Here is a 26,201-nt window from a genome sequence, read left to right on the forward strand (position 1 = left end):
TTTATGTCGCGTAGCGATGCACGCTAGACTCGGCGAGACTTGCCAGCTCACAATCCCATCACACATGTATTAGGGAAGCTTCCGCAATGGCACTCGCTCGTATTCCTACGCTCAATCATGTTACCTTGTCAGACTCTGACTAATAAGATGTAGTCCCTTTTTTCTCGATATGATATGCTATTTTAGCTTAAGTCTTTGTCGGAAAATCAGCGTTTGATAAATCAATAAGCGGTTTAATGTTTTTTTGGTAACCTTGTTTATGGATCATGCGTGGCTACTTTACAAACGAGAAAAATCTGAGATTATGGTTTTTTTGTAAAATTGTTTATGAACACTAAGGAGACGGGTGTGGTGTGTTATAAAGTTACGCGAATTGTGATGTCATTGGTAGTTTCAGATCTCAAATAAATGTAGGAACAACCGTCACATACAAACACCTCCCCCTCCAAACACAAACACACTCCCAATACCAAACCCAGCTCACAGCTTCATCAGGTATTGATCAACATTGCAATGAGGATGTTTGAAATGGATTTTCTGTACACTTAACTGAGGAAATCATTTAAAAATAAACAGAATCAAATCTAATCGATTGGACGAATATACTTTTTTAAAGGAACTATATATTCACCCCTTAACTCAATTTTTGTGCACTTGGGTAAATCGGGTTTTTCACACGCGTATTAATACTGATCATCTGACTGTCACTCTAAAGATAAGAAGGATTTCTTTAGCTTCGTCATGATATATTATACAAAAATGATTTTATGGGTTATTATTTAAAAAAGACACCAGGTACTTGTGGTTGCGGAAAATATGTGTTTTTGTCATCTGTCATGTTACAATATACAGCGGAATCACATGATCACTGAACAATCAGGACTAAATAACTATTTCTGAATGTAACATATCAATAATACGAAAGGAATAGCAGCTGTAAAACCAGACTCTCCAAATCGGCCTTCCCAACCAAATGACACAGCATGTAATCATCACCACTACAATAACCATGGAAGAAAAATAAAATCAGATCAAAAGAAATCTGTGGAAAGAATCTGTGGAAGTTAATGATTCATCTGTTGGTACTTTCCTCAATACACGGTTGGACTTAGAAGCCACAATCACCGTGTCAGGGCGTGCTGAGTATCTCCGATTGTTATCGATGACATCTAGAAATGTTGAATTTGGATATGCGGAAGCTGGACCAGGAACTTGCTTGTTCCTGGATTTTCTTGGGTGCTTGGTCTAAGGGGAATCTGAGTCAGTATCCTGTGATTGCTGGTTCCAATACCCATACTGGTTTGCCTGACTCGACACGTTATATACTGTTCGCCATGTGGATGTCACATTGCTGGCTGTGGCGTAAAACACCATTCATTCACATATGGTAAACGTGTGCATGTTCTCCAACCTATCAAAGCCATGCATTTGTGGGGTACGGATAACCTAGTCTAAAGTACCGTAATTCGCAGTACACAGTTACGTCCCTTAGTCGTGCCAGAATCCAATGACCACGGGTTCGAATCTCAAATTACGAAACTTTGTATGTCAGCATCATAACGTGAAACATGTTTTCGTCAAATGCTAAACGCATTAAACTTCACTTTCGCTCTCATACCAAGCTGACACGCCCTACTTTGACGGAATAACTACTCACAACTCCATTTAACCAAACTCCCACGCGTCCACAGTCCAAAGCACCATGAGCTGGAGCAACCCCGACGGAACCCAATCAACGCCAAACAGGAGCAGAGTCGAAATACACCATAAACGTGTCTATTATTTTTGTTAAATCACTTTCTTAAAAGACACAGCGAATGACATTCATATAATGAGATATTTTATTGCACAATCCCTTGATTAATCTAATAACTTAAACGTGATCCTAATGATGATGGTGGTTCTAAGATGCAACACAAATAACGCAACTCACTGCAAGGCATACGCAATGATATATTAATGCAAATCAGTGTCTTAATATCCATTTATGTTCTTTGTGGAAGTCAACTTTGAGTGAATTATGAATTATAAATTTAGGTCTGATAAATGCGCCATAAAATTAAAAGACAAATTTATGATGAAAAGAAAGATTACGAATGTCCTGCACACTTCATTGAAACCAATTATGTTTTTAAAACATATTTTTTTCAACTGAGTCACGATTTGTCATACTTTCAGTATAATCTGTCAAATTTGTTTTGGAAGAACTATCCAATTCCTTCATGGAGACATTTCGGCCAGAAAGATGAAAAAAAATGGTGAGCTGTGGAAAGCTGATAACAGGTTTGGGATTGGGCAAGTGCTGTTTTACTGTAATAGCTTGTTGCAAAATAGAACACTTAAATGTCAGAAAGAGAAATGTAATAAAAATATTTTTATTTCAGATAACTCATTGGCAAAGTCCGCACATGCACGCATACTTTCCCGCCCTGAATTCCTTCCCGTCGTTGCTAGGCGACATGCTGGCTGACGCTATAGGTTGCCTCGGTTTCACATGGGTACGTATGTATTGCCTTGAGTTGGCTATCGAGGCCATTGTAACTATTGCACCTTTTTTGTAGGACTTTTTCGACGAAAAGCATTGTTCCAGAAATTACTGGGAAAACATAATTTTGCCTCATCTTTTACACCCCCAAGTGAAATTGTTCCAAGGACATGCTGTAAAAAAAAAGTATGTTTCCCTCCTTGGAGTAGTGATAGAAAGTATGTTCCGACTCAGAGCAGGGTCAATGATGGCGTCACAATCCCCATAGCCATTCAGCCATATTTCCGCGGATATTTGGTTAATTTGTCAGATAAACTTTGTTGAGGAAAGGGTAGTCTTTAGAATATACATGTATTATAGGACATGGGGAGCTCCATACGTGTATTTTAGGACATGGGGAGCTCCATACGTGTATTATAGGACATGGGGAGCTCCATACGTGTATTATAGGACATGGGGAGCTCCATACGTGTATTATAGGACATGGGGAGCTCCATACGTGTATTATAGGACATGGGGAGCTCCATACGTGTATTATAGGACATGGGGAGCTCCATACGTGTATTTTAGGACATGGGGAGCTCCATACGTGTATTATAGGACATGGGGAGCTCCATACGTGTATTATAGGACACGGGGAGCTCCATAAGTGTATTATAGGACATGGGGGTGGGGGGGTACATACGTGTATTATAGGACATGGGGAGCTCCTTGCGTGTATTATATGACACGGGGAGCTCCATGCGTGTATTATATGACACGGGGAGCTCCATACGTATATTATAGGACATGGGGAGCTCCATGTGTGTATTATATGACACAGGGAGCTCTATGTGTGTATTGTATGTCACGGCGAGCTCCATACGTGTATTATATGACACGGGGAGCTCCATACGTGTATTATAGGTCATGGGGAGCTCCATATGTGTATTATATGACACGGGGAGCTCTATGTGTGTATTATAGGACACGGGGATCTCCATGTGTGTATTATAGGACACGGGGAGCTCCATACGTGTATTATATGACACGGGGGGCTCCATATGTGTATTATAGGTCATGGGGAGCTCCATATGTGTATAATAGGACACGGGGAGCTCCATACGTATATTATGTGACACGGGGAGCTCCATATGTATATTATAGGTCATGGGGAGCTCCATACGTGTATTATATGACACGGGGAGCTCCATACGTATATTATGTGACACGGGGAGCTCCATGTGTGTATTATAGGACATGGGGGTGGGGGGTACATACGTGTATTATAGGACATGGGGAGCTCCTTGCGTGTATTATATGACACAGGGAGCTCCATGCGTGTATTATATGACACGGGGAGCTCCATACGTATATTATAGGACATGGGGAGCTCCATGTGTGTATTATATGACACAGGGAGCTCTATGTGTGTATTATATGTCACGGGGAGCTCCATACGTGTATTATATGACACGGGGAGCTCCATACGTGTATTATAGGTCATGGGGAGCTCCATATGTGTATTATATGACACGGGGAGCTCTATGTGTGTATTATAGGACACGGGGATATCTATGTGTGTATTATAGGACACGGGGAGCTCCATACGTGTATTATATGACACGGGAGGCTCCATATGTGTATTATAGGTCATGGGGAGCTCCATATGTGTATTATAGGACACGGGGAGCTCCATACGTATATTATGTGACACGGGGAGCTCCATATGTATATTATAGGTCATGGGGAGCTCCATACGTGTATTATATGACACGGGGAGCTCCATACGTATATTATGTGACACGGGGAGCTCCATACGTATATTATGTGACACGGGGAGCTCCATGTGTGTATTATAGGTCATAGGGAGCTCCATATGTATATTATAGGACACGGGGAGCTCCATACGTGTATTATATGACACGGGGAGCTCCATACGTATATTATGTGACACGGGGAGCTCCATGTGTGTATTATAGGTCATGGGGAGCTCCATATGTGTATTATAGGACACGGGGAGCTCCATACGTATATCATGTGACACGGGGAGCTCCATATGTGTATTATAGGACACGGGGGGGGGGGGGGTGCTCCATACATGCATTATAGGACATGGGGGGCTCCATGTGTGTATTATAGGACACGGGGAGCTCCATACGTGTATTATATGACACGTGGAGCTCCATACGTGTATTATATGACACGGGGAGCTCCAAACGTGTATTATATGACACATGGAGCTCCATACGTGTATTATATGACACGGGGAGCTCCATGTGTGTATTATAGGACACAGGGGAGGGGGGGGGCTCCATATATGCATTATAGGACATGGGGAGCTCCATGTGTGTATAATAGGACACGGGGAGCTCCATACGTGTATTATATGACACGGGGAGCTCCATACGTGTATTATAGGACACAGGGAGCTCCATACGTGTATTATAGGTCGTGGGTCCATATGTGCATCATAGGACACGGGGAGCTCCATGTGTGTATCATATGACACGGGGGGCTCCATACATGCATTATAGGATATGGGAAGCTCCATACGTTTATTATAGGACATGGGGGGCTCCATGCGTGTATTATAGGACACGGGGAGCTCTATGTGTGTATTATATGTCACGGGGAGCTCCATACGTGTATTATATGACACGGGGAGCTCCATACGTGTATTATAGGTCATGGGGAGCTCCATATGTGTATTATATGACACGGGGAGCTCTATGTGTGTATTATAGGACACGGGGATCTCCATGTGTGTATTATAGGACACGGGGAGCTCCATACGTGTATTATAGGACAGGGGGGCCTCCATACGTGTATTAAAGGACACGGGTAGCTCCATGCGTGTTTTATAGGACATGGAGAGCTCCATGTGTTCCTATGCACAGCGCACAGATCACAAATCAGGTGACGTTAAGCAACCTCGGTCTCTGACCGTGGGGGGTACATACGTGTATTATAGGACATGGGGAGCTCCTTGCGTGTATTATATGACACGGGGAGCTCCATGCGTGTATTATATGACACGGGGAGCTCCATACGTATATTATAGGACATGGGGAGCTCCATGTGTGTATTATATGACACAGGGAGCTCTATGTGTGTATTATATGTCACGGGGAGCTCCATACGTGTATTATATGACACGGGGAGCTCCATACGTGTATTATAGGTCATGGGGAGCTCCATATGTGTATTATATGACACGGGGAGCTCTATGTGTGTATTATAGGACACGGGGATCTCCATGTGTGTATTATAGGACACGGGGAGCTCCATACGTGTATTATAGGACAGGGGGGCCTCCATACGTGTATTATAGGACAGGGGGGCCTCCATACGTGTATTAAAGGACACGGGTAGCTCCATGCGTGTTTTATAGGACATGGAGAGCTCCATGTGTTCCTATGCACAGCGCACAGATCACAAATCAGGTGACGTTAAGCAACCTCGGTCTCTGACTGCATTCGGCAGCTTGACTTTTGAGAGTTTCTAGGGCTTCGGTCCTGCCCCACACTGAAGCACATGTAGCTCACGTGGTGCCTCCCTAGGAAAGGGACTTTGTTGAAATATGCCTCTGTGTTCACCAAGCAGGAAAATGGGTACCCTGTAGGATGAGATGGAAATGTGACTGTTAACCTTCTAGCGCCTGACAAGGCAGTTAGGATTGTATACTCCGAAGGGAGCTGATAATGAAAATCGAGTGCACACTTATCCAATGGCCAGGGTAATAATGTTAGCGCTTTGATCATGCGACGGGTGTATGGATACAAGCACAATATAAGTACCCACATTATTATTATTGTATACTCCCCAGGGAGCAGAGAATGAAATTCCAAAGCACTCTAATCCATTGATCAGTTAATGATATTGTGTAACGCCACTGAGCATCTATCCAAGTCATAAATGCTTCATAAATGCAAAAACAAAATCATTATGGCTATATCAGGAAAGAAATGGTAAATAAATGAACTACGCCTTTTCTCAGGCATCCAGTCCTGCTTGCACCGAACTCGAAACAATTGTGATGGACTGGCTAGGCAAGATGATAGAACTGCCCACCGACTTCCTCCACAGCAACGAACAGACCATGGGTGGCGGAGTGATACAGGTAAGGAGCCTCACAGCCATATACAGGGATTGTTTACGCCAAGTTTGAACTATATTTCAACGGAAGTCATTGAAACCCGGAAAGTTTGGAGGAATGCTTACATATTGCAACGTTTATTGCGTGGAATACAAATCTGGTCTTCTTGTTCTGAAAAACTAGATTGAAGAAGCGACGGAAGCAAGATTCAATCAATCCTTCATTGTGAAAATTATTCCTTTATTTATTTTCTCTTTTCTTATTTTGATGGAGTCTTGTTGATCCTAATTTGTGTGAAAATTAAATATTTTCTCGTTTCTTTTAATGTTATCTATAGATATAGTTATAATAATTCAAATTCAGATTTTAAAGTATAAAATTAAATTTAATTACTAGCCAAGCCAGATCGAGATTAACGTATTATTCATTGCGTAAAATTTCAGCGTCACATTAATGGTCTGCTACAAAATGTATCCGTAATTTATCTGTAAGTGTCTTTATAAGCAGAGCATGTACGGAATAACTAATCCGAAACAACGGATCAAAATACGGTGACAGAGATGTGTGAGAAGAGCTTGAAGGAGTTCGCTTGCTTTACATATCAAGGATGTAGATAAGGAGTGATGCTTGGGCTAGGCACTTGTATCCTTGACAGGTATTAATTACAGCGCACTTGTCGTCTTAGTGCAGTTAAAAACTTCATTGTCGGAAAGAAAACTTTAATGAGACTTGGGATTTAAAAAAAATACATTGTTCCCGAAAATACTTGAAAAATGATATGCTTCAGACAGTTGAAAAAACAGAAAGTGCCTGCCACAAAAATCCCATTTGTTGTTAGGCCGTTTTTAAAAAAAAAAGAATTCAGGTACACAGATTTGAATAAAAACGGAACGACGCCAACACACCGAGGAATTTGTGCCAAGGGGACACAACTCTGCATAGCGAATTGCACCGCCTTGAACCTCAGGGTCATCCCTTTATAGTAATCTTAATTGTAACGTCTCTGAGATTCGAACTCACGATCAAAAGTTTCAGGCAAAGCCACACAGCCAATGGCAGCACCTTAAACCACTGGACCACCCGTACAATATAATGTGTAATCAAAATCATATCGCCTCTGAGATTCCAACCCGCGACTATAGCTTTTTGACATGCCTAAGGGACGCAACTCTGTATTGCAAATTACAGCGCCGTTGACCATGGCCGTGGCTTAAGATGCAAATATATCACGTTACCGTCAATCAATAGGAGACAGATTATACTTAAAAAAAAAAATTCCAGAGAAGTATTTTCTTCATGTTGTTGCGTATCAGTAAATATTACATGTGATTATTGTACTTCAGACCACAGCGAGTGATGCAACATTTGTGTGTCTCCTGGCCGCGAGATCCGAGGCGATCCGAAAGTTCAACGACGAAGGGTGGGACCCGGCGGAAATCAACGCAAGGCTTGTTGGATATTGTTCGGATCAGGTGAGCAGACCCTTAGCAGTACATTGACACGTCGTTTACCGGATCTGCATTTACTCGATACATTTAAGACGATGTGACTTTTTCTTCTAACATAAAAACCTAAACCTATTGTGTTCTATGAATAATGTATTTTGTCATGATACCATTATGTTGGAACTTCTTTCAGTCTGCGTCTATGACGTTTTGGGTTTCATGATAAGGCGATGAAGATCAGTGAGAGTGAGTGAGTGAGTGAGTCGACTTTAGCAATATTTCAACAATATCACAGCGGGGGACACCAGAAATGGGCATTAAACATTGTACCCATGTGAGGAATCGACGTGGGTTTTCGGCGTCACGAATGAACGCTTTGACCACTAGGCTACCCCATCCCCAGGTCAGTAACAGCATACGCTCATGGCATAACATTCTCGTCAGGTCTCTCGATAAGAGAAACATGTTTTTGACAAGAAAGCCACATATCCGCTATATATCTGCACTCTGCCTAACCTGAATTATGGATAATTCGATGTGTTTTAGATGTCCATTAAACTTCGTACAAAATCCTAACATTCAATGAGGACGTTACCTTCTCCAGTCGCGGATGGCGATAAAAAACGCCTAGTGATTGAACATGAAATTGATGCACCTAAACAGTCAGAAGTGAGGGTTTTCATGCGAAAGCTTTGCTTGAAATTGAATCCCTCAAATCAGCATCACGACTTCATTCATGACATCCGTTGGAGACAAGATGGATGTTCACTGGTTCAGAGAGGGAGCAAAAACACTCATCTGTCAACTTATTCAGGACAAACATTTGGTCGCGTTAAAATCGTATAAAAACGTAGGGATATGCAAGATGGATACAAAAAGTTCAAATTAAATGAAAATACTTTGTTTTTTTTGTTTTAAAAGAAACATAGAATATGTATGAATAATATTGAATGAATTAAATGGGAGATGTGTTGGAATGGGACATCACTAATAGACGTTAGGGTAACAGAAGATGCTTAGAGGCGATATAGAATTATTATACGATAATCGTTGACACCAAATGGAATGTCTGTTCGGCACGAAGTGGCAATATTAGATCACCACCTGTTTACTGTTGTATCCCTGTAAAATATATATATATATATATATATATATATATATATATATATATATATATATATATATATATATATACACACACACACACACACACACCAATGATAACAATAATAACAAAAAATACAATAATAATAACATTCCACTAAAAAGGGCATCCAATTGCATTCTCCGCTTCCTTGGAAGTATACAGGAACGTACATATTATACCAGACCACTAGACCAGAATATGTGTCAAGTCCCCACATTGCTTCGGCCTCGACGTAATCTGAAGCACAGGTTACAATCCTTACTTAGTTTAGCTTATGATTTTGAGATTTTCTGTTCACAATGCAGCGGATGGGTACCAAGTAGGATCCAACAAGTACATGTACACAAACAAACAAACAAACAAATATGCTAGCATACTAACAAGCATAATCCCCAGGGAGATGAGGTTGAACGTGGGTTGAATAAGGTTGAATGTAATACACATTTAAGCTCATCAACCACGGTGTGGAGTCTTGACTATTATCACCAAGGGAGGTAATTCTATTTCCAGGCACATTCCTCAGTGGAGAAGGCAGGTTTGATCGGCCTGGTGAAGATGAGGCTGCTGCCAAGTGATGACAACCTCAGCCTCCGGGGTGACATTCTACAGGAGGCCATCGACAGGGACAGAGACGAGGGACTAATCCCCTTCTTTGTAAGTACACGTGAGACATCGACAGGGAAGAGCCTATCCCCTTTCTTGTGAGTACATATGAGACATCGACAGGGAAGAGCCTGTCCCCTTCTTTGAAAGTACACATGAGACATCGACAGGGAATGGCCTATCCCCTTCTTTGTAAGTAAACATGAGACATCGACAGGGAAGAGCCTATCCCCTTCTTTGTAAGTACACATGAGACATCGACAGGGAAGAGCCTATCCCCTTCTATGCAAGTACACATGAGACATCGACAAGGAAGAGCCTATCCCCTTCTTTGAAAGTACACATGAGACATCGACAGGGAATGGCCTATCCCCTTCTTTGTAAGTACACATGAGACATCGACAGGGAAGAGCCTATCTCCTTCTTTGTAAGTACACATGAGACATCGACAAGGAAGAGCCTATCCCCTTGTATGCAAGTACACATGAGACATCGACAGGGAATGGCCTATCCCCTTCTTTGTAAGTAAACATGAGACATCGACAGGGAAGAGCCTATCCCCTTCCTTGTGAGTACACATGAGACATCGACAGGGAATGGCCTATCCCCTTCTTTGTAAGTACACATGAGACATCGACAGGGAAGAGCCTATCCCCTTCTTTGTAAGTACACATGAGACATCGACAAGGAAGAGCCTATCCCCTTGTATGCAAGTACACATGAGACATCGACAGGGAATGGCCTATCCCCTTCTTTGTAAGTAAACATGAGACATCGACAGGGAAGAGCCTAACCTCTTCTTTGTAAGTACACATGAGACATCGACAGGGAAGAGCCTAACCTCTTCTTTGTAAGTACACATGAGACATCGACAGGGAAGAGCCTAACCCCCTCTTTGTGAGTACACATGAGACATCGACAGGGAAGAGCCTATCCCCTTCTTTGTAAGTACACATGAGACATCGACAGGGAAGGGCCTATCCCCTTCTTTGTAAGTACACATGAGACATCGACAGGGAAGAGCCTATCCCCTTCTTTGTAAGTACACATGAGACATCGACAGGGAAGGGCCTATCCCCTTCTTTGTAAGTACACATGAGACATCGACAGGGAAGAGCCTATCCCCTTCTTTGTAAGTACACATGAGACATCGACAGGGAAGGGCCTATCCCCTTCTTTGTAAGTACACATGAGACATCGACAGGGAAGAGCCTAACCCATTCTTTGTAAGTACACATGAGACATCGACAGGGAAGAGCCTATCCCCTTCTTTGTAAGTACACATGAGACATCGACAGAGAAGAGCCTAACCCCTTCTTTGTAAGTACACATGAGACATCGACAGGGTAGAGCCTTTCCCCTTCTTTGTAAGTACACATGAGACATCGACAGGGAAGAGCCTATCCCCTTCTTTGTAAGTACACATCAGACATCGGCAGGGAAGAGCCTGTCCCCTTCTTTGTAAGTACACACTGAAGTGAGATTTCCCATGGATGATCTCATTATTTGTAAGAACCCATGCTGTAGCTACAAGTTTCACTTAATACCACCGTAGCCTATGCACTGTATATGAACGTTGTTGGAGAGCAACCCTTGCATAACAGGATGTTGTACTATGTAGATATATGTATGCTGTAACATATTAATTGAACAGTCACTGTTTTGTAACACTGTTTATTCAAATGAGTTATTTCAGAGAATTACATTGAAGCGTTCCTTTCAGTATCCTTCTATTTATCTATCGATATTAGAACCTTTTCAGTTTACCGTGGTATTTTTATTTAACCGATCAACGATGCAGCATTTATATTAATGAAAATGGGCTTTATATGAAAGTTGTGTGTTTTTCATAAAATGTTGCCTCGTGTGGGGATACGAGTTTACGAATAGGTTACCTCTGCTTGTCTTACGAGGCGACTCAATGGATCGGACGGTCAGGTTCAGTGACTTGGCTGCTTACGTGTCATCGTACACCGACTGCGAGGGTCGTTGCCCTTAATATCAACCTCTGGATTGTCTTGTCCAGACGCGACTATTTAGCGAAAGCTGTCACATAGATTAATTATTGAGTGCGGCGTCAAATATCAAACGATTACATTAAATGATGTTCTGCAGCAGTTGTCAATTTGATTTATTTGATTCCAGGTCAATATCCGTCATGCAGCCTACTTTTATGTTTCAGTTGTGTGCAACATTGGGTACAACTGGTGCATGCGCTTTTGACAACCTGAAAGAAGTTGGACCTATATGTAAGTTCAAGTGACTAAGTCATTATGTTACGAATGTAACTGAATATTTTACACCTTAAAAACAACCTTATTTTACAATTTCATTAGCATAGAAGCATCACAGATGTGTTGTTTCATGTATGTAACATCATAGAGTGTGACAGCTCTGAATCATCTGAGAGAACCGTTGGGGGGAATCCACATCCCGAGCTTTCCCTGGTCGAAGCAGCCCCATTAGAGTCAGATGTTTTATTCTGATACGATACTTTCCACGCGAAGAGCTGACACCCCATCACATAGCAGACTTTATTATCAGCCAGTACGGGTGAGCGAAGCATGCAGACCAGCATTTCCGATTTGTGTACCACGAAAACGATCTTAAAATGCCAGTTCCGAATGTAAATAATAAAGCCCGGACGTTACCTTCTATGGAGGGGTTGCAGGATCTTCACAGAGAGGACACTGGACCTTCCTATAACATTAAGCTGACATGCCATAATTAAAAAAATAATGACGAGAATGTTTGGATTAATTTAAATCATTTATCACATTCGTAAGAACATTTCACGAATCGTCATCAAATAAGTAATGAATATATGCTGCACTATAGTGTTGCAACGAATATCTGCGTTCGCACTATTTTCTATTACTCATAGATAAATGCCACCGGTAGGGGTTGGGGGGATGGGGGGGAGCCTGAAGTGATGCACTTCAATGAAGTGAAGCGAAGTGATGGCCACCTGGATCAAAGAGTGGCCCAGTGGTCTTGCATTAACCATATGATTTTGAATTTTGAAATTGAAAAGAGCTTTTTATAGAGAATGGCTTCTGATTCGTGCAAAGCTGTAACTGAAAATATTCTTGTTAGGAAAAAGTATTTACGGTAATAAATTTTGATCAGGTAGACGTGACATTCGCGGGGGCGTATGTTTCTACGCGAAATTTCCTCAGAGATTACACTAATTCCATAACTCAGTCATCCCGTGATGTAGAAATAACGTACAAAGTTCAACGTTCAAATGATATCGCATGCCACTTGATCCCAAGTTGAACAATATAGGCGGGCATGTCGCAGAGACTACGCTACCAATCAATAACTACAAGTTTTAATCAGCATTCCTCATGCGTTCCGTAAACGACCTTTATCAACAAGGGGAGACCTTGAATTCTCACATTTGGTAAAATGTTTCAATTACAGACAATTACTCTGTCACGTCCTGTCTCCTGTCTTCGTCACAATGGTGGCGAATCTCGCGAGAATACACGTGACCTGCACGCAAAGTAGTCTCGCGAGATTTCTATGCATTATTCAAAAAGCACATACTAATACACTTGGGTAAAGTTAATTGAACGTATTTGTTAGCATCCGCAAGGGAATACGATTATGTCTTTATGTAAACTAATTAATATAATTTATATATGTCTCGTTAGCACTGGTACACGGTACATCTTAAATTAAATTTATCATCGAAGCGCCAAATTTTGAACTTTTCATAAAGCTACGCTAAACTTGCTTGACAAAGCTACCATTGTACCGTTTCTGTTGAATGCATCTGAAACGATAAGAAAATAACGCGTCTAACCTCAGAGATGTAAATCACCAACAACGTTCAGTTATTGACTCTGAAGTAATTATATCAATAATCGAAAGGAAATATGCCCTACGCATACCAGAATACATAAACACTATCCATACCTCGTTATTTACATTCATTAAAATGTTTTTATTCTTGATTAAATCAAGAACTGAAAGTAATTAGTTTTAACTATGACGTCACTTGGAGACTGCTAAACAGAATGCCGCACGCCATGAATCCAGTTGGCTTGGGTAACTCTGGTCAACCGAAGCATGACCTAAGTCAGTTACCATGTGCTAACAATGGCCAACCATAGGTAACTTGGGTTATACCTTGATCAAGGCGGGTTTGGCCACAAATTTGGTAACCTCGGTTGACGTAGGTCACTCAAATTTTAATTCTTGAATACACGTTGTAATTCCCCCTGGAAAGTGGTTAAAGCGGCTGATCGTTACGAAGAACAGCGTGTTCGATTCCCAAAATTGGTTCGATGAAACCAATTATTTATGTCCACTGCCATGATGTTGCTAGAAGATTATCGGATGCGGGTCAGAACTATTACAGCTAACAAGTCCGTAAGCCTGATATCTCGAACTGCCCTTCGATATAGCCGAGGTATACTTAGTTTTGCTCCTGTCCTGGTTCCAAAATCCAAGATATGCAAGGTTTAATAATGCTTTTAAATCTTTAGTGCTGTTCGCGAAGCGGTTTAAGGTTTTCATTAATATGTTTTATGTGTGCAGATATTTCTTTTTTAATAGGCAGATTGTAAAACGCGTGTTATCATAGTGAGTGAGTGAGTGAGCGAGCGAGTGTGGTTTTACGTCGTTGTAGCAATATTCCAGCAATATCACGGCGGGGGACACCAGAAATGGGCTTCACACATTGTACGCATGTCGGGAATCGAACCCGGGTCTTCGGCGTGACGAGCGAACGCTTTAACCACAAGCTGACCCGACCGCCTCTCGTAATATCATAACTATCTATGCACTAATTTCTGGTTTTCAAATACAAATTATATTTCTAATTATTTTCTTCCTCAACCAACGACTAAAACATGCGATTGGAGTGGAGTGGAGTGGAGTGGAGTTTATTTTCTGCAAGTAAAATCAAAGCAAAATTAGGGAGAAAAGCGAGTCGTCAATTTCTGACAAGCGTGTTTGTTTTAAGACAATAAAATTGATACCTGTGATTCTCCACAAGCCATACAGCAATGCCACATTCTCAAGATATCTTCCCCATCCACTAGAAATACTTGTGCAACTATCTTACCGATTAACTGCCTTTATAACATTGTTATCCCAGAATCTGTGAGGCGGTGTATCTGTGATTGACGTTTACACAGCTATCAAATTCTGTTTAAATTTCGATTTTTCCACCACTTTGGCTATTTTCATGGTGAAACTTTCAACGTCGAAATTGGTAATGAAATTCGAAATTGGGTTCCAGATCAAATTACTCACAGATCGTGGTTTATCTAGGTAGGCTGTTTTCTAAGGGAATCACAACGTCAGATCATGGCCTTAAGCATTTAAAGTTGACGGAGCTGTTTATAGTGGTTACCGGAAAAAAAGATTTTCTTGATTTCCTTGGTGTTAGATTCATCTGTAACTGATGATGTTGCTCGTGTAATAGACACTGTTTTGATAGTGGTAGGATAACGTTGCACTTCGATGCAACTACGCCGAGCTACTTTTGTTTGACCAGAATACCAGAAGTAACGGACTATGTTTTAGTAGTTGAGGCGGAAGGACCAAAGGTGCACATCGATGCAGCGTACACAGGAACTGTAGAATTTTAAATGTAACGGACTATGATTTTAAGCGCAAGGATTAAAGGTGCCGGGTACTCCGGTATTGGTATTGGTTTTGTTATCAAACATTCCAGACGTAACGGACTTTATGCGGAAGGATAAAACATGCACATAAAACATGCACGTCAAGACTATATTTATACTTTAGTAACGGACTATATTTTTTGCAGGTGAGGCGGAAGGATTATGGATGCATATCGATGCGGCTTACGCCGGAACTGCCTTTGTTTGTCCAGAGTACCGGAAGTACATGGAAGGCGTGGATTATGCACAGTCGTTCGCTTTTAACCCGTCGAAGTGGATGATGGTACATTTTGACTGCACAGCCATGTGGTGAGGTTTGAAACACTTGCGATGCTCGATTCGTGTAATAATAATAATAATAATAATAATAATAATGTAGAATATGCAAGGAATTTAATTTTACTGCCCAACACATTGTCAGTGGATGCCCAGCTTTGGCACAAAGACAGTATCTTAAGCGACATGATGGAGTGGCTCGATCATTTTATTACCGTCTTTCCCATGCTTGTGGTTTTGACACAGAGGTCCATCCATGGTACGTCCCAGAATATGTTGAGGGCGTCATCGAAAATGACAAATACAAAATTCTTTGGAATAGCCCGTATACAGCCTCAGACTTGGCCAGGCCAACAAACCTGATCGTGTCTTTTTTTATAAAGGCACTCGAAGCTTTCGCATTCCCATTGCCAAAATGCTCACATCTCCAGCTCCTTCATTTATAGCCTTGCTAATAATATATCTTCGGTGAAGCATTTAATCACGTTGGGACGTCTGCAAAAAACGATTTTCAGTGTAACTACATGTAGCCTGCGTTATTGACGACTACTGCTACCTTATCTATTTATAGGGGCAGCGGCGTAGATGAGGGGTCGCTCGTCACGCTAAAGGCCCGTGTTCGAATCCAACATGGGTAGAATATTATGGAGCTTGGTGAACTTCGCCGTGATATTGCTAGGATATTGCTAAAAGCGGCGTAAAATCCAACTCACTTACTGACGTATAAAGCTAAAATGGAACATTGGTTGATAGACACAGCCGAATCAAGGGAGAAGGTTTCTTTCAAAGGTTCGGTTTGTGTGGGGATATCAGATTTCAAAATACACGGCACGACGATAAAATATTCATATCTGAGTGCAATATTTTAAGGATATTTTAAGCTCTCATAAGGAGTTCCCAATATATGATTATTTTTTCTTTAGGGTGAAGAATAGTGGAGCACTACATCGAACATTCAACGTAGAGCCACTGTACTTAAAACACGAAAACTCGGGTACGTATGACGTATGATGTGTGACATATGACGTATAACATATGATGTCACACTTTGTATACAATGGAATCCGTGCGGATTCTTGGTGTAAATTGTTTGTTTGTTTGTTGTTTGACGCCGCACTCAGCAATATTCAAGCTATATGACGGCGGTCTGTAAAGATCAAGTATTGTCCAGACAATCCAGTGATTGACATAATTATTGGAAATATATTTGTTTGTTTATATGTTACTATTGTTATCTCGTATATTGGTTGTTTAACAAGCGATATATAATATTTCATCCTGGGTTTGAATAGCCCTGTGGGTAACGCGTTTACTATTCACGCTGAAGACACGGTTTTGACTCGCCACACCAGACTTACCAGTGATTGATATTGTGAGCAACGACCCATTCTGTCCATAAAATCGCTTCTTCCAACTGGCATAGTTGCTAGGAACCTGTTCTAACCCGGCGCGCGCGCGTGCGTGCGTGTGTGTGTGTGTGTGTGTGTGTGTGTGTGCGTGTGTGTGTGGCTGTTTGTACTAGTCCGGACTGATGCCTGTCGTATAGTGCTAGCCCACTGAGATACCATGCCACAGTTTAACATGGATACCCCGATCAGACACATTCTACTGACTTTAACCCCTTAAAGATGAGCACCAGGAAGGGAAACAACAAGTGCCATCTTTAAACTTCTGTTCGTATCAGAAGGCCGGGGATCGAACTACAAACCTTCCACTCTCCAGACAGACTCTCTACCCACGGAGGCGGTGACACATTAAATAACATGTGTTTCTGTCTGGGCAGGACACAAACAATAGTGTAACCTTTATTTTATTTTAAAAGAAAACGATACACGGCTAATACATGTATTTCGTTTCCAGACCATACAGCCAGAATCATTCCGTTATATTTCAAACAGCCAATCAGTGACAAATCACCGCAGCGTGAGACGTGTTTTCCAATGCTGTCGTCACGAGGACGCATCAGTGAACTTCTGACACGAAATCGGAATTTTATCACACGCTTGAGATGATAAAATCGCCAGGAAACTTCACGGATTAGCACAGTGTAAATACGACAGAAAGAGATTTAAAAATGGGACAGTTTTTGTTTAATCTTTAACATTAGCTATTTAAACCATGACAGGGAGAGCTCAAAAACCATTGTTGACCTGGCTCTCGTAAATTGTATTTAATAATATAAGGATGACAATGAGCGATTTTTGGAGCAAATCTGGTTAAATGTGTCTCACCGTTTGCTTTAATGTTTAATTTATTGTGACTTCTTGGAATATAAAGCATGATTAAAGATAAAAGGCCCGTGTTGTCCCAAGAGTGTGTTTGGGTGGCATGCAATTATCACCAGCTCATAGCATATTGCTAGGTGAGCCAGTCGATAGCTCGCTGACAAGTAGGTGGCATGGTTCATTGTAAAATGCGAATGTATCCTGTATTTTGATTGGTTGATTAACGTTGCTAAATGGGGTTCGAAATTCGAGGATTTTTTTATATTTCACGATGTATGCATCTTTTATTGGATAAATGCCCTATATTTCTCATCCCAAATGTTAAATCAATTTAGCTGTTCAAAAGCGGACATGGATATCTGTTGACTTTCAGTTTTATAGATATTTGACACAAAAATAGCTTTAGTTGATTGTTTCTGCTTTCTGCAAACCAGGCGGTTCTGTCGTGGCGGAAGCAGGTGACGTCATCCTTTATTTGCTGACGTCATTGAATTCAAGAGTGATGTCATGTCAGTGACATCGTGGTATAATAGCCTGCAACAGGCACGTTGGATGTGTCATAACAGTACTACTGCTCAAATCAACCCTAATCCATGTCAATCACTCATACCGTTATGGAAATGATTGAATTTCTAGCAGTTCAACCCGTGGTCTAGTGGTAGAGCATCCGCCCGGAGAGCGGCAGTTCGGTGGTTCGATCCCCGGCCGCGTCATGCCAAAATAAGTTAAAAGATGGTATTTGTTGTTAATCTGGCGCTCGACATTAAGCGGAATAACAAGAACATGTGGGCATGCGCACGCACATCGTGCTGTAAGGGCAATAATCTTGAACGCGACATTAAATCCCCTCTCACCTCACCTCACCTCACCTCACCTCACCTCACCTCACCACACCACGGTTACCTGGATGATTGAGTGTCATCCTACCCTGCCGGCGTGGACATTGCTCGTAATATCAATCACTAGTTTGTCTGTTCCAGATTCGATTATTTACATGCCATCTTCATGTGGCCATAAACAACAAACAAACAAACAAAGTAATATCCGATAAAACACACATATGCAGGTATCGCAGATGCATCTGATTAATTGAATTGAATTGGAATTGAAATTATTTAAGTCTATGATGATTGTCACTACGCGTATCATTAAGCGCACACTTACAAGAGGATGTTGTTGTCCTTATACGTTTGACATGCCCATAATTATGAATGTTGTTTTCTTGTTTTCAGGAGCCGCAATCGACTATATGGTAAAGACAGTCTAAAATAAAATGTCGGGCAAAAGAAAGTATACACCTATGTTTAATGGTTATTCGAGGCGGATGTAGTTGATACGGTATCACAGTTGTGTTTGGTACCTTACGTTTGCAGTGTTTGGGGGACTGTTTTCATACTACTAGTAGTAACGTTTGTCATTTTTTTTTTATGAAATCGAATTTTCAAGTGTATATTTTCTTTTCCCCGGTAATTTAATATCCAAACTCAAGTGACACAGAATAATAAATGTCTGAAGAAAAAAACATAAAAAGAAATAATACTGAACACAAAAAAATGACATCGTAAAAATATTAATATCTCTTGTGAACACTATTTTCCTGAATATTTTCTGCTTTTTCTGCGGAGTATACGCTCACCAATACCATTCGCCCTTTGATAAATGTGCCTTTATTTCTTTCCCTCAGTATACATGTACAATGCCTACTTTCAAACTCCTTAACGTTCAATGATTTTCAATGATAGTAATTTCATTGTACTTTTGATCAAAATTCATCTTCTTATTGAAGGAAATCACAAAAAATCGTTATAATTCAAATATGAACTGTTTTGTCGAAAACATAGTTGCAATTTACATACAGTAACCGCTCTGCTGCCCTTGAAACTTAACCAGAAGAAAATGATTTTTTTAAATGCAATAAAAATAATTATTACTTTTCCATATTTCAGCATTGGCAAGTGCCCCTCAGTAAGCGGTTCCGTGCACTCAAGCTGTGGTTTGTTCTCAGGATGTTTGGCGTCGAGGGCATTCGTAAACATGTTCGTCATGTAAGTCACGTGACTGTCTAGCATATGCAGCTGGTCCACAGAATCTATAGACTTGGAATATACTCGCGGAAGATTTTTTAATAAAGCAGAAATGGATTGATCTTGTCATAGGATGGGCCATGTTTCAATAGTGGCTAGGTGGTATTCCTCAGTCTATGGATTCCGTTTCTTGACATCGACAAGAATATGCTCATAGCTTAAAATGACAGATCTTCGACAGTCTGTGTATTGCCGATATTCAAGTGGATTTTATTTCATGGATAATTGTTTATTTGTATTCACTTCTTCAACAAGCACTGCTATAACTGACACAACTACTGTATGTATATTACTGCTACTTCTACAATTACGACAACAACGTCCACTAATGAGTAAGTGAGTATGGTTTTACGCAGCTTTAAGCAGTATTCTCGCAACAGAATGACGAGGGGCCCAAATGATCCTTGTGTATTCACTTTAAAGAAAGTATATTATTTTTCAGGGTGTCAGATTGGCAAAGAAGTTTGAAATGATGGTGAGAAGCGACGAAAGGTTTGAAGTGCCAGCAGAGAGAGTTCTCGGCATGGTAGTCTTCTGTTTGAGGGTGAGTTGACTCGCAGTACATTGTAGGAGAAACCCTCCTTCCCAGTGACACTGAACCCAAGTATCTACAACGGGCTGATCCAGAGAGAGAAAAGCCAGCGCCTGCTCGAACCAATGCACATTCAACCCACAAACTATAACGCGTGCAATATACAGTGTATGACACAACAACTATATGTATTTCTACTACTTCTGCCATTACGACTACAACGTCTAATAACGAGTGAGTTAGTGAGTATGAATTTCGGCCTCTTTTAGCAGTATTCCCGCAATATCATGGCGAGGGGCCCCAGCGATGGGCTTCACACGTTGTACCAATGTGGGGAATCGAACGCCTTGACGAGCGAACGCCTTAACTACTGCTACTACTACTACTACTACTACTACTACTACTACTACTACTACTACTACCACTACTGTCTCCCGAAGATTTTGGGTTAGAATTGGTCTTCAGCAACCTATGCTTGTCGCAAGATCGATGCTCATGATATCAGTCACCGGGTTGTCTTGTCCAGGTCGACTATTTACAGACCGCCGTCATGTAGCCGGAATATTGCTGAGTGCGGCGTTAAACAACAACCTCCCCCCCCCCCGTAAAAAACAACAACAAACAAAACAAACAAACTGTAGATGATGGTTCTTACGTGGACACTGGCAACCATTCGTGCAGTCTGGTCAGCATGGAGTCGTCCTAAAACCTGATTTCTCTGATTCTTTGTAAGTCTTGGCATGGCGCTAGTATCGTATCCCAATTGCGTACATCGATGCTCATGATGTCAACTACTGGGTTGTCTGGTCCATATTCTATTATTTACAGTCCGCCCTTACATAACTGGAATATTGCTGTCTATGAGTTATAAAAGGCCTCATTTCATCAGGTTACTGTTTGTTTGTTTGTTTGTTTGTTGTTTAACGCCGCACTCAACAATTTTCCAGCTCATTAGCTCACTAAAAATAGACACGCGTTACCATTCCACTGCAAAGGGGCCCTATGTATTCACGCTTAGCAGAGGATCGTAGCATTTACCAGACCGTGAAATCGAATCTTGCATCTATTCACGGCGAGACCGTGAAATATTTACAATGGCAAACGTGCAGAAACTATGAACAAGGGATAGGAAAAATAATTTCATAAAACAAAACCATTGAAGTGGAATAATTTACAAAATTACTTCTCGGTTTAACGTGGCGTGAAGTTAAAAAAAATCCGTTCTTTGAAAGAATGATTGACGATATAGGAAAACACTTTATGAATAATTAATAATGATAACAGCGTCGTCAAGTTGCTTGCAAATGCTCCTCTCCAACAGCCAATGGGCTTAAAGCTACTTATATTGGGAGCTTTGTCCAGGGTAACCTTTGAAACCGACTCCTTGGTCAATGTCGGAGACACTTGGATGACATGTCGTAATGAACCAAAGAAGCTGCAACTTTTGATGTGTGATTAACTGTTAACTCCCTCGTTTGTATATACATGTCATTAGAGATGAAGCAGAGTCTGATAGGATTATGACGCTCTTGGTCTTTCTTTGAGCTCTATCCTCACGCAATCTTACCAATAAACCTTCATTCTTGTCAATGACGCATTATCAATACTGGCTCGCTGCAACAGATTTCGCTAATGTGTGTGAAATATGTTGAGAACAGTTTATCTGCATCTTCACATGATCCAAGCAGGCAGAATAAACCTTCATTTAAACTGATGAAGTTTATTTTCCTCTTCACCCTGACGTGAAGACCCACTTGGTGAATGTTTAGACATGGAACCTTCTTAGTTTAATTATATATAAAAAACAACATTTTTAAACATCGTATCCTAGATTAATTAAGTGAATGACGAAACACATTTGCCTTTGTGTGTGACGTGTGCCACCGGCGGGGCAGGTGACGCTTAGTTTCATCACTATTTGATAATTATTCATAAACACATGCGTATGATCTCATAGGAATCGTTCAATGGACTCGATTATGGCTTATGGCAGATGGTTTTGGATGATAATGGAAATGATTTTGTCGATTTTCTAACTGTTTCACAGCAATAGCAATAGTCGTCTTAGGCGCTGCGATTCGCTGTGCAGAGTTGCGTCCCTTGGCCGCGCCAGAAACCTATGATTGTGGGTTCGAATTCCGGTTAGCACCGATTATGTTTCTAGGTTTGTCAGCACCATACCCGTGCTCGTGGGTTTCACCGAAGCCGTAAACGTCTGAGACCTTAATCACTTCGGGCTTTCCTCCAACATTAAGCTGACACGCCGTGATATAACTGGAATACTGTTAAAAGCGGCGTTAAACCCAACTCACTCACACTCAATAGTTATTTGACTACCTACCCACTGCCTCCGTCCGCAACCTATGATTTGACCCGGTACATGCTACCATCTAGAGAACATATCCGTACAATGTTCTTATGCCAACTTGAAAATTGGATTTGACCAACAAATTATTTACGTTTTTCAACACGTTACTAGGCTGAAAACAACTGCAACACTGTAAACTTAAGGTCCAAGACACAACTATGATACCCGTATCAATCTCATCACCTCCGAATAATTATTTATTGTTTGTTTCATTTTAGCCACCACAAACATGGTTGTGCACTTCGGCTAGGTTTCTTTTTCTCAAATGCCTTTAAGGGATGCACGGGTGTCCTTCAATCCTCTGTGTAGAGCTGCGTCCCTGGGGATTGCCAGAAACCGATAATTGCAATCTCATTAAAATCAGATCTGAGTTCTTGCCATCGCTAAACACTACGGATCACGTCAGAACGACCTTTCATCCAACCAATCAGAGCGTCGGTTACCAAATCATGAAAGCGACAGTCGGAATGTGTTTTCGAATCATGCAACCTCGAAATATTTAACAGAGGGTATTCTGAATGACAGTTACGGGTTTTATGATTACATCCATAAAATCAAGGCCATCTATAAGCCTTTCCAGAATGTTCTTTATCAGTTTTAATTTTTTAATCGAGAACAAGTCAAAACATGATTCGGAGCGTAGTCGCCAGTTTGAAACTATTGATGTAAAGCTTGAGAAAGCTGCCTTTTGAATGGCAAAAGTCGATTTCTTGTCAGTCATTTCATTGGTTGGTCAAAGTTTGCGAGAGGTCGTTCTGACGAGACCCGTAATGGGATGTCCGAGATTGGCGATAATTGTGGGTTCAAATTCAAGATTTTATGTTACTAGATTTGTGGCACCATACCCGTGATCGTGAGGTTCACCCAAAGTGGTTAACACATCAATTTGAGATCTTCTACCACAATAATTAGACAGTTAGATAACTGTTCAAAGCGGCGTTGAGCCCAAATCCTCACTCATTCACCCTTCCCTTCCAGGACGACAACGACAACACAGAGGCCCTGTTGAAGCGGCTGAACAAATCTGGCAAACTCCACATGGTGCCAGCAGCTTTGAAGGAGAAGTACGTCATAAGATTCACTGTGACGTCACAGTACACAACTGACGATGATTTAGAACGGGATTGGGTCGTCATAAGGGACACGGCCACCAGAGTATTAGCTGACGAGGATGAGGTATTTATAATGAGTTACTTCCCCTTGAAAAGTACATGTAAACTAGACCAGCAAGTGGCGCTGATAGAGATGACAGGTAGGTGATGTTTTCAAAGAATACATGTAAACTAGACCACCAAGTCGCGCTGATCGATGAAGGGTAGGTGATGTTTTCAAAGAATACATATAAACTAAACCACCAAGTCGCGCTGATATTGATGACGGGTAGGTGATGTTTTCAAGGAATACATATAAACTAAACCACCAAGTCGCGTTGATCGATGACAGGTAGGTGAAGTTTTCAAATGATACATATAAACTAGACCACCAAGTCGCGCTGATAGAGATGACGGATAGGTGATGTTTTCAAAGAATACATATAAACTAGACCACCAAGTCGCGCTGATAGAGATGACGGATAGGTGATGTTTTCAAAGAATACATATAAACTAGACCATCAAGTCGCGCTGATAGTGATGAAGGGTAGGTGATGTTTTCATAGAACGTGAAAACTGTACCCCATTTAAAACCTTTTCGTGAACACCTTGTGTCATCACTATTTCATAGTGATTCACAAACACATACTTATGATATAGTCGGAATCATACAATTGACGCAATGGAGCAGAGATTTCTAACGATGATTCAAATGGTTTTGACGCTTAATATTATTTATTTGCTTAAAAAGATGCTAGCAAATGTGTTTTCATTGTTACTACAGTTTCTAAAATGCCACTTAAACATATCTTCTAATGATTAAACATGTCATATGCTAAGAATATGAATTCCTAAACATGTCTTTATCGAAAGGTTCCGGAGGTGAAGAAAGAGATCCTACAAACCGCTGCCCCCGAGAAACAACGCCAGGTAATTATGCGGGTGCCTAGCATCAAGCGAAAGGACTTCGGTATGAGTCTTATCTTAAGCAATGTTCCCATGTCGCCCAAGTTTATCAATGGAAGTTTCGCAGCCATCTTTGACAACAACAACATCATTGTAGAGTTTGCCAAGGAGCTGAGTCGTGGAGATTTTAACGGCAAGACCATCATGCTATCTCCACGCCGCCGCATGAGACTCCGAGACCAGACGAAACAGCAAAGTTTAGATTGCAACCTCTTCGCAATCCGGCGGTCCCCTGGCCGCTTCAAACAAGGATCACTTGATTCCAAGATTGATGAAATTCTGGAAACATCTTCCTACGACAGTGATACTCAGTCGGGGCTGTTTAGATCCGACAGTGTGGAGGAGAATGGATTTGATGCCGAGTTAAAGCTTGGGAGTGCTGAGAAAGGGCCTGCTGAAGGCGACTCTGAAAGCCTAAATGGCGTCCATATGATTTGCAAGCACTGTGGAAAGCCAGTTGAAGACTGAGATGTTCAATCAAAGTTACAACCTGGTTGTGCAAATAAATATTATCTTATGATGAACTAGACATTTGAATATCGTGTTGACCAATCAAATGCAATGTAATAATCGTCATGGAAAAATGATTTTCAAAACGGATACTCACATAAACTTGTCAGAAGAGTTGTAGAAATGATATTTTTACGATTTGAGGAAAGCATTGTTATGTATCTATTTGAGTTCGGATACAATCCTTTCATGGCAATGATTCAATGGTTGTGATAGTCCAGTGTATGATATTTCAAATTAACATCGTAATGTGTAGATAGAAGAATATTCAGAGTGTACCATAGAATTTTGTTCGGACAATATTTAGAATTTCATATGCATAATTCATACTGCTGTAAGTGTTTATAAAATACCATAAATTGTAGATGTGTGTCGTTATTAATGTATGTGTCATAGTATATATATTCTTTCATCTTTCAGGATGAGAATACAGGTAAACGTTTCATCAAGGCGTTGGGTTATAATGTATGAATGTGTTAATATTGGTGTGACTATATTTTATGTTAATTTGGGAGCGGTGTACTTACCTATTATAGTTTATTTTGTGATATGTTCCTAACAACTAACATAACCAACTTCTATGGTTATAATATCTGCTTCTTCTGTGTTTTTTTCTCTTATTCAGTATGAGGTTATATTTTTCTTTCGATACATAATACGTGTTATCATTATCGCATAAGCATTACAAAAGTATGCATGATTCCAGTTCCATGGCCACTGAGCTACTAAAACCTGATGTATACAATATA

The 26,201-nt window shown here is 41.0% G+C and overlaps 1 protein-coding gene across 1 annotated transcript in view; it reads left to right on the forward strand.

Annotated features, from left to right (window-relative positions):
• Positions 1-25,941, forward strand: part of LOC139460612 (aromatic-L-amino-acid decarboxylase-like) — a 98,833-nt gene extending 72,892 nt beyond the window's left edge. Inside the window, exons 3-14 of the mRNA XM_071242078.1 lie at positions 2,385-2,498; positions 6,465-6,587; positions 7,907-8,035; positions 9,666-9,809; positions 11,941-12,007; positions 15,547-15,709; positions 16,600-16,670; positions 19,134-19,153; positions 19,848-19,946; positions 20,428-20,529; positions 23,864-24,061; positions 24,850-25,941. Of these exons, the coding sequence (XP_071098179.1) occupies positions 2,385-2,498; positions 6,465-6,587; positions 7,907-8,035; positions 9,666-9,809; positions 11,941-12,007; positions 15,547-15,709; positions 16,600-16,670; positions 19,134-19,153; positions 19,848-19,946; positions 20,428-20,529; positions 23,864-24,061; positions 24,850-25,410 (1,791 nt within the window). The 3' untranslated portion in view covers positions 25,411-25,941. The remainder of the gene's footprint in view (positions 1-2,384; positions 2,499-6,464; positions 6,588-7,906; positions 8,036-9,665; positions 9,810-11,940; positions 12,008-15,546; positions 15,710-16,599; positions 16,671-19,133; positions 19,154-19,847; positions 19,947-20,427; positions 20,530-23,863; positions 24,062-24,849) is intronic.
• Positions 25,942-26,201: the final 260 nt, after the last annotated feature.

The sequence above is a fragment of the Haliotis cracherodii genome, unplaced genomic scaffold (assembly GCF_022045235.1).
Source record: "Haliotis cracherodii isolate W230 unplaced genomic scaffold, xgHalCrac1.p SCAF_14, whole genome shotgun sequence".
NCBI lineage: Eukaryota > Metazoa > Mollusca > Gastropoda > Lepetellida > Haliotidae > Haliotis > Haliotis cracherodii.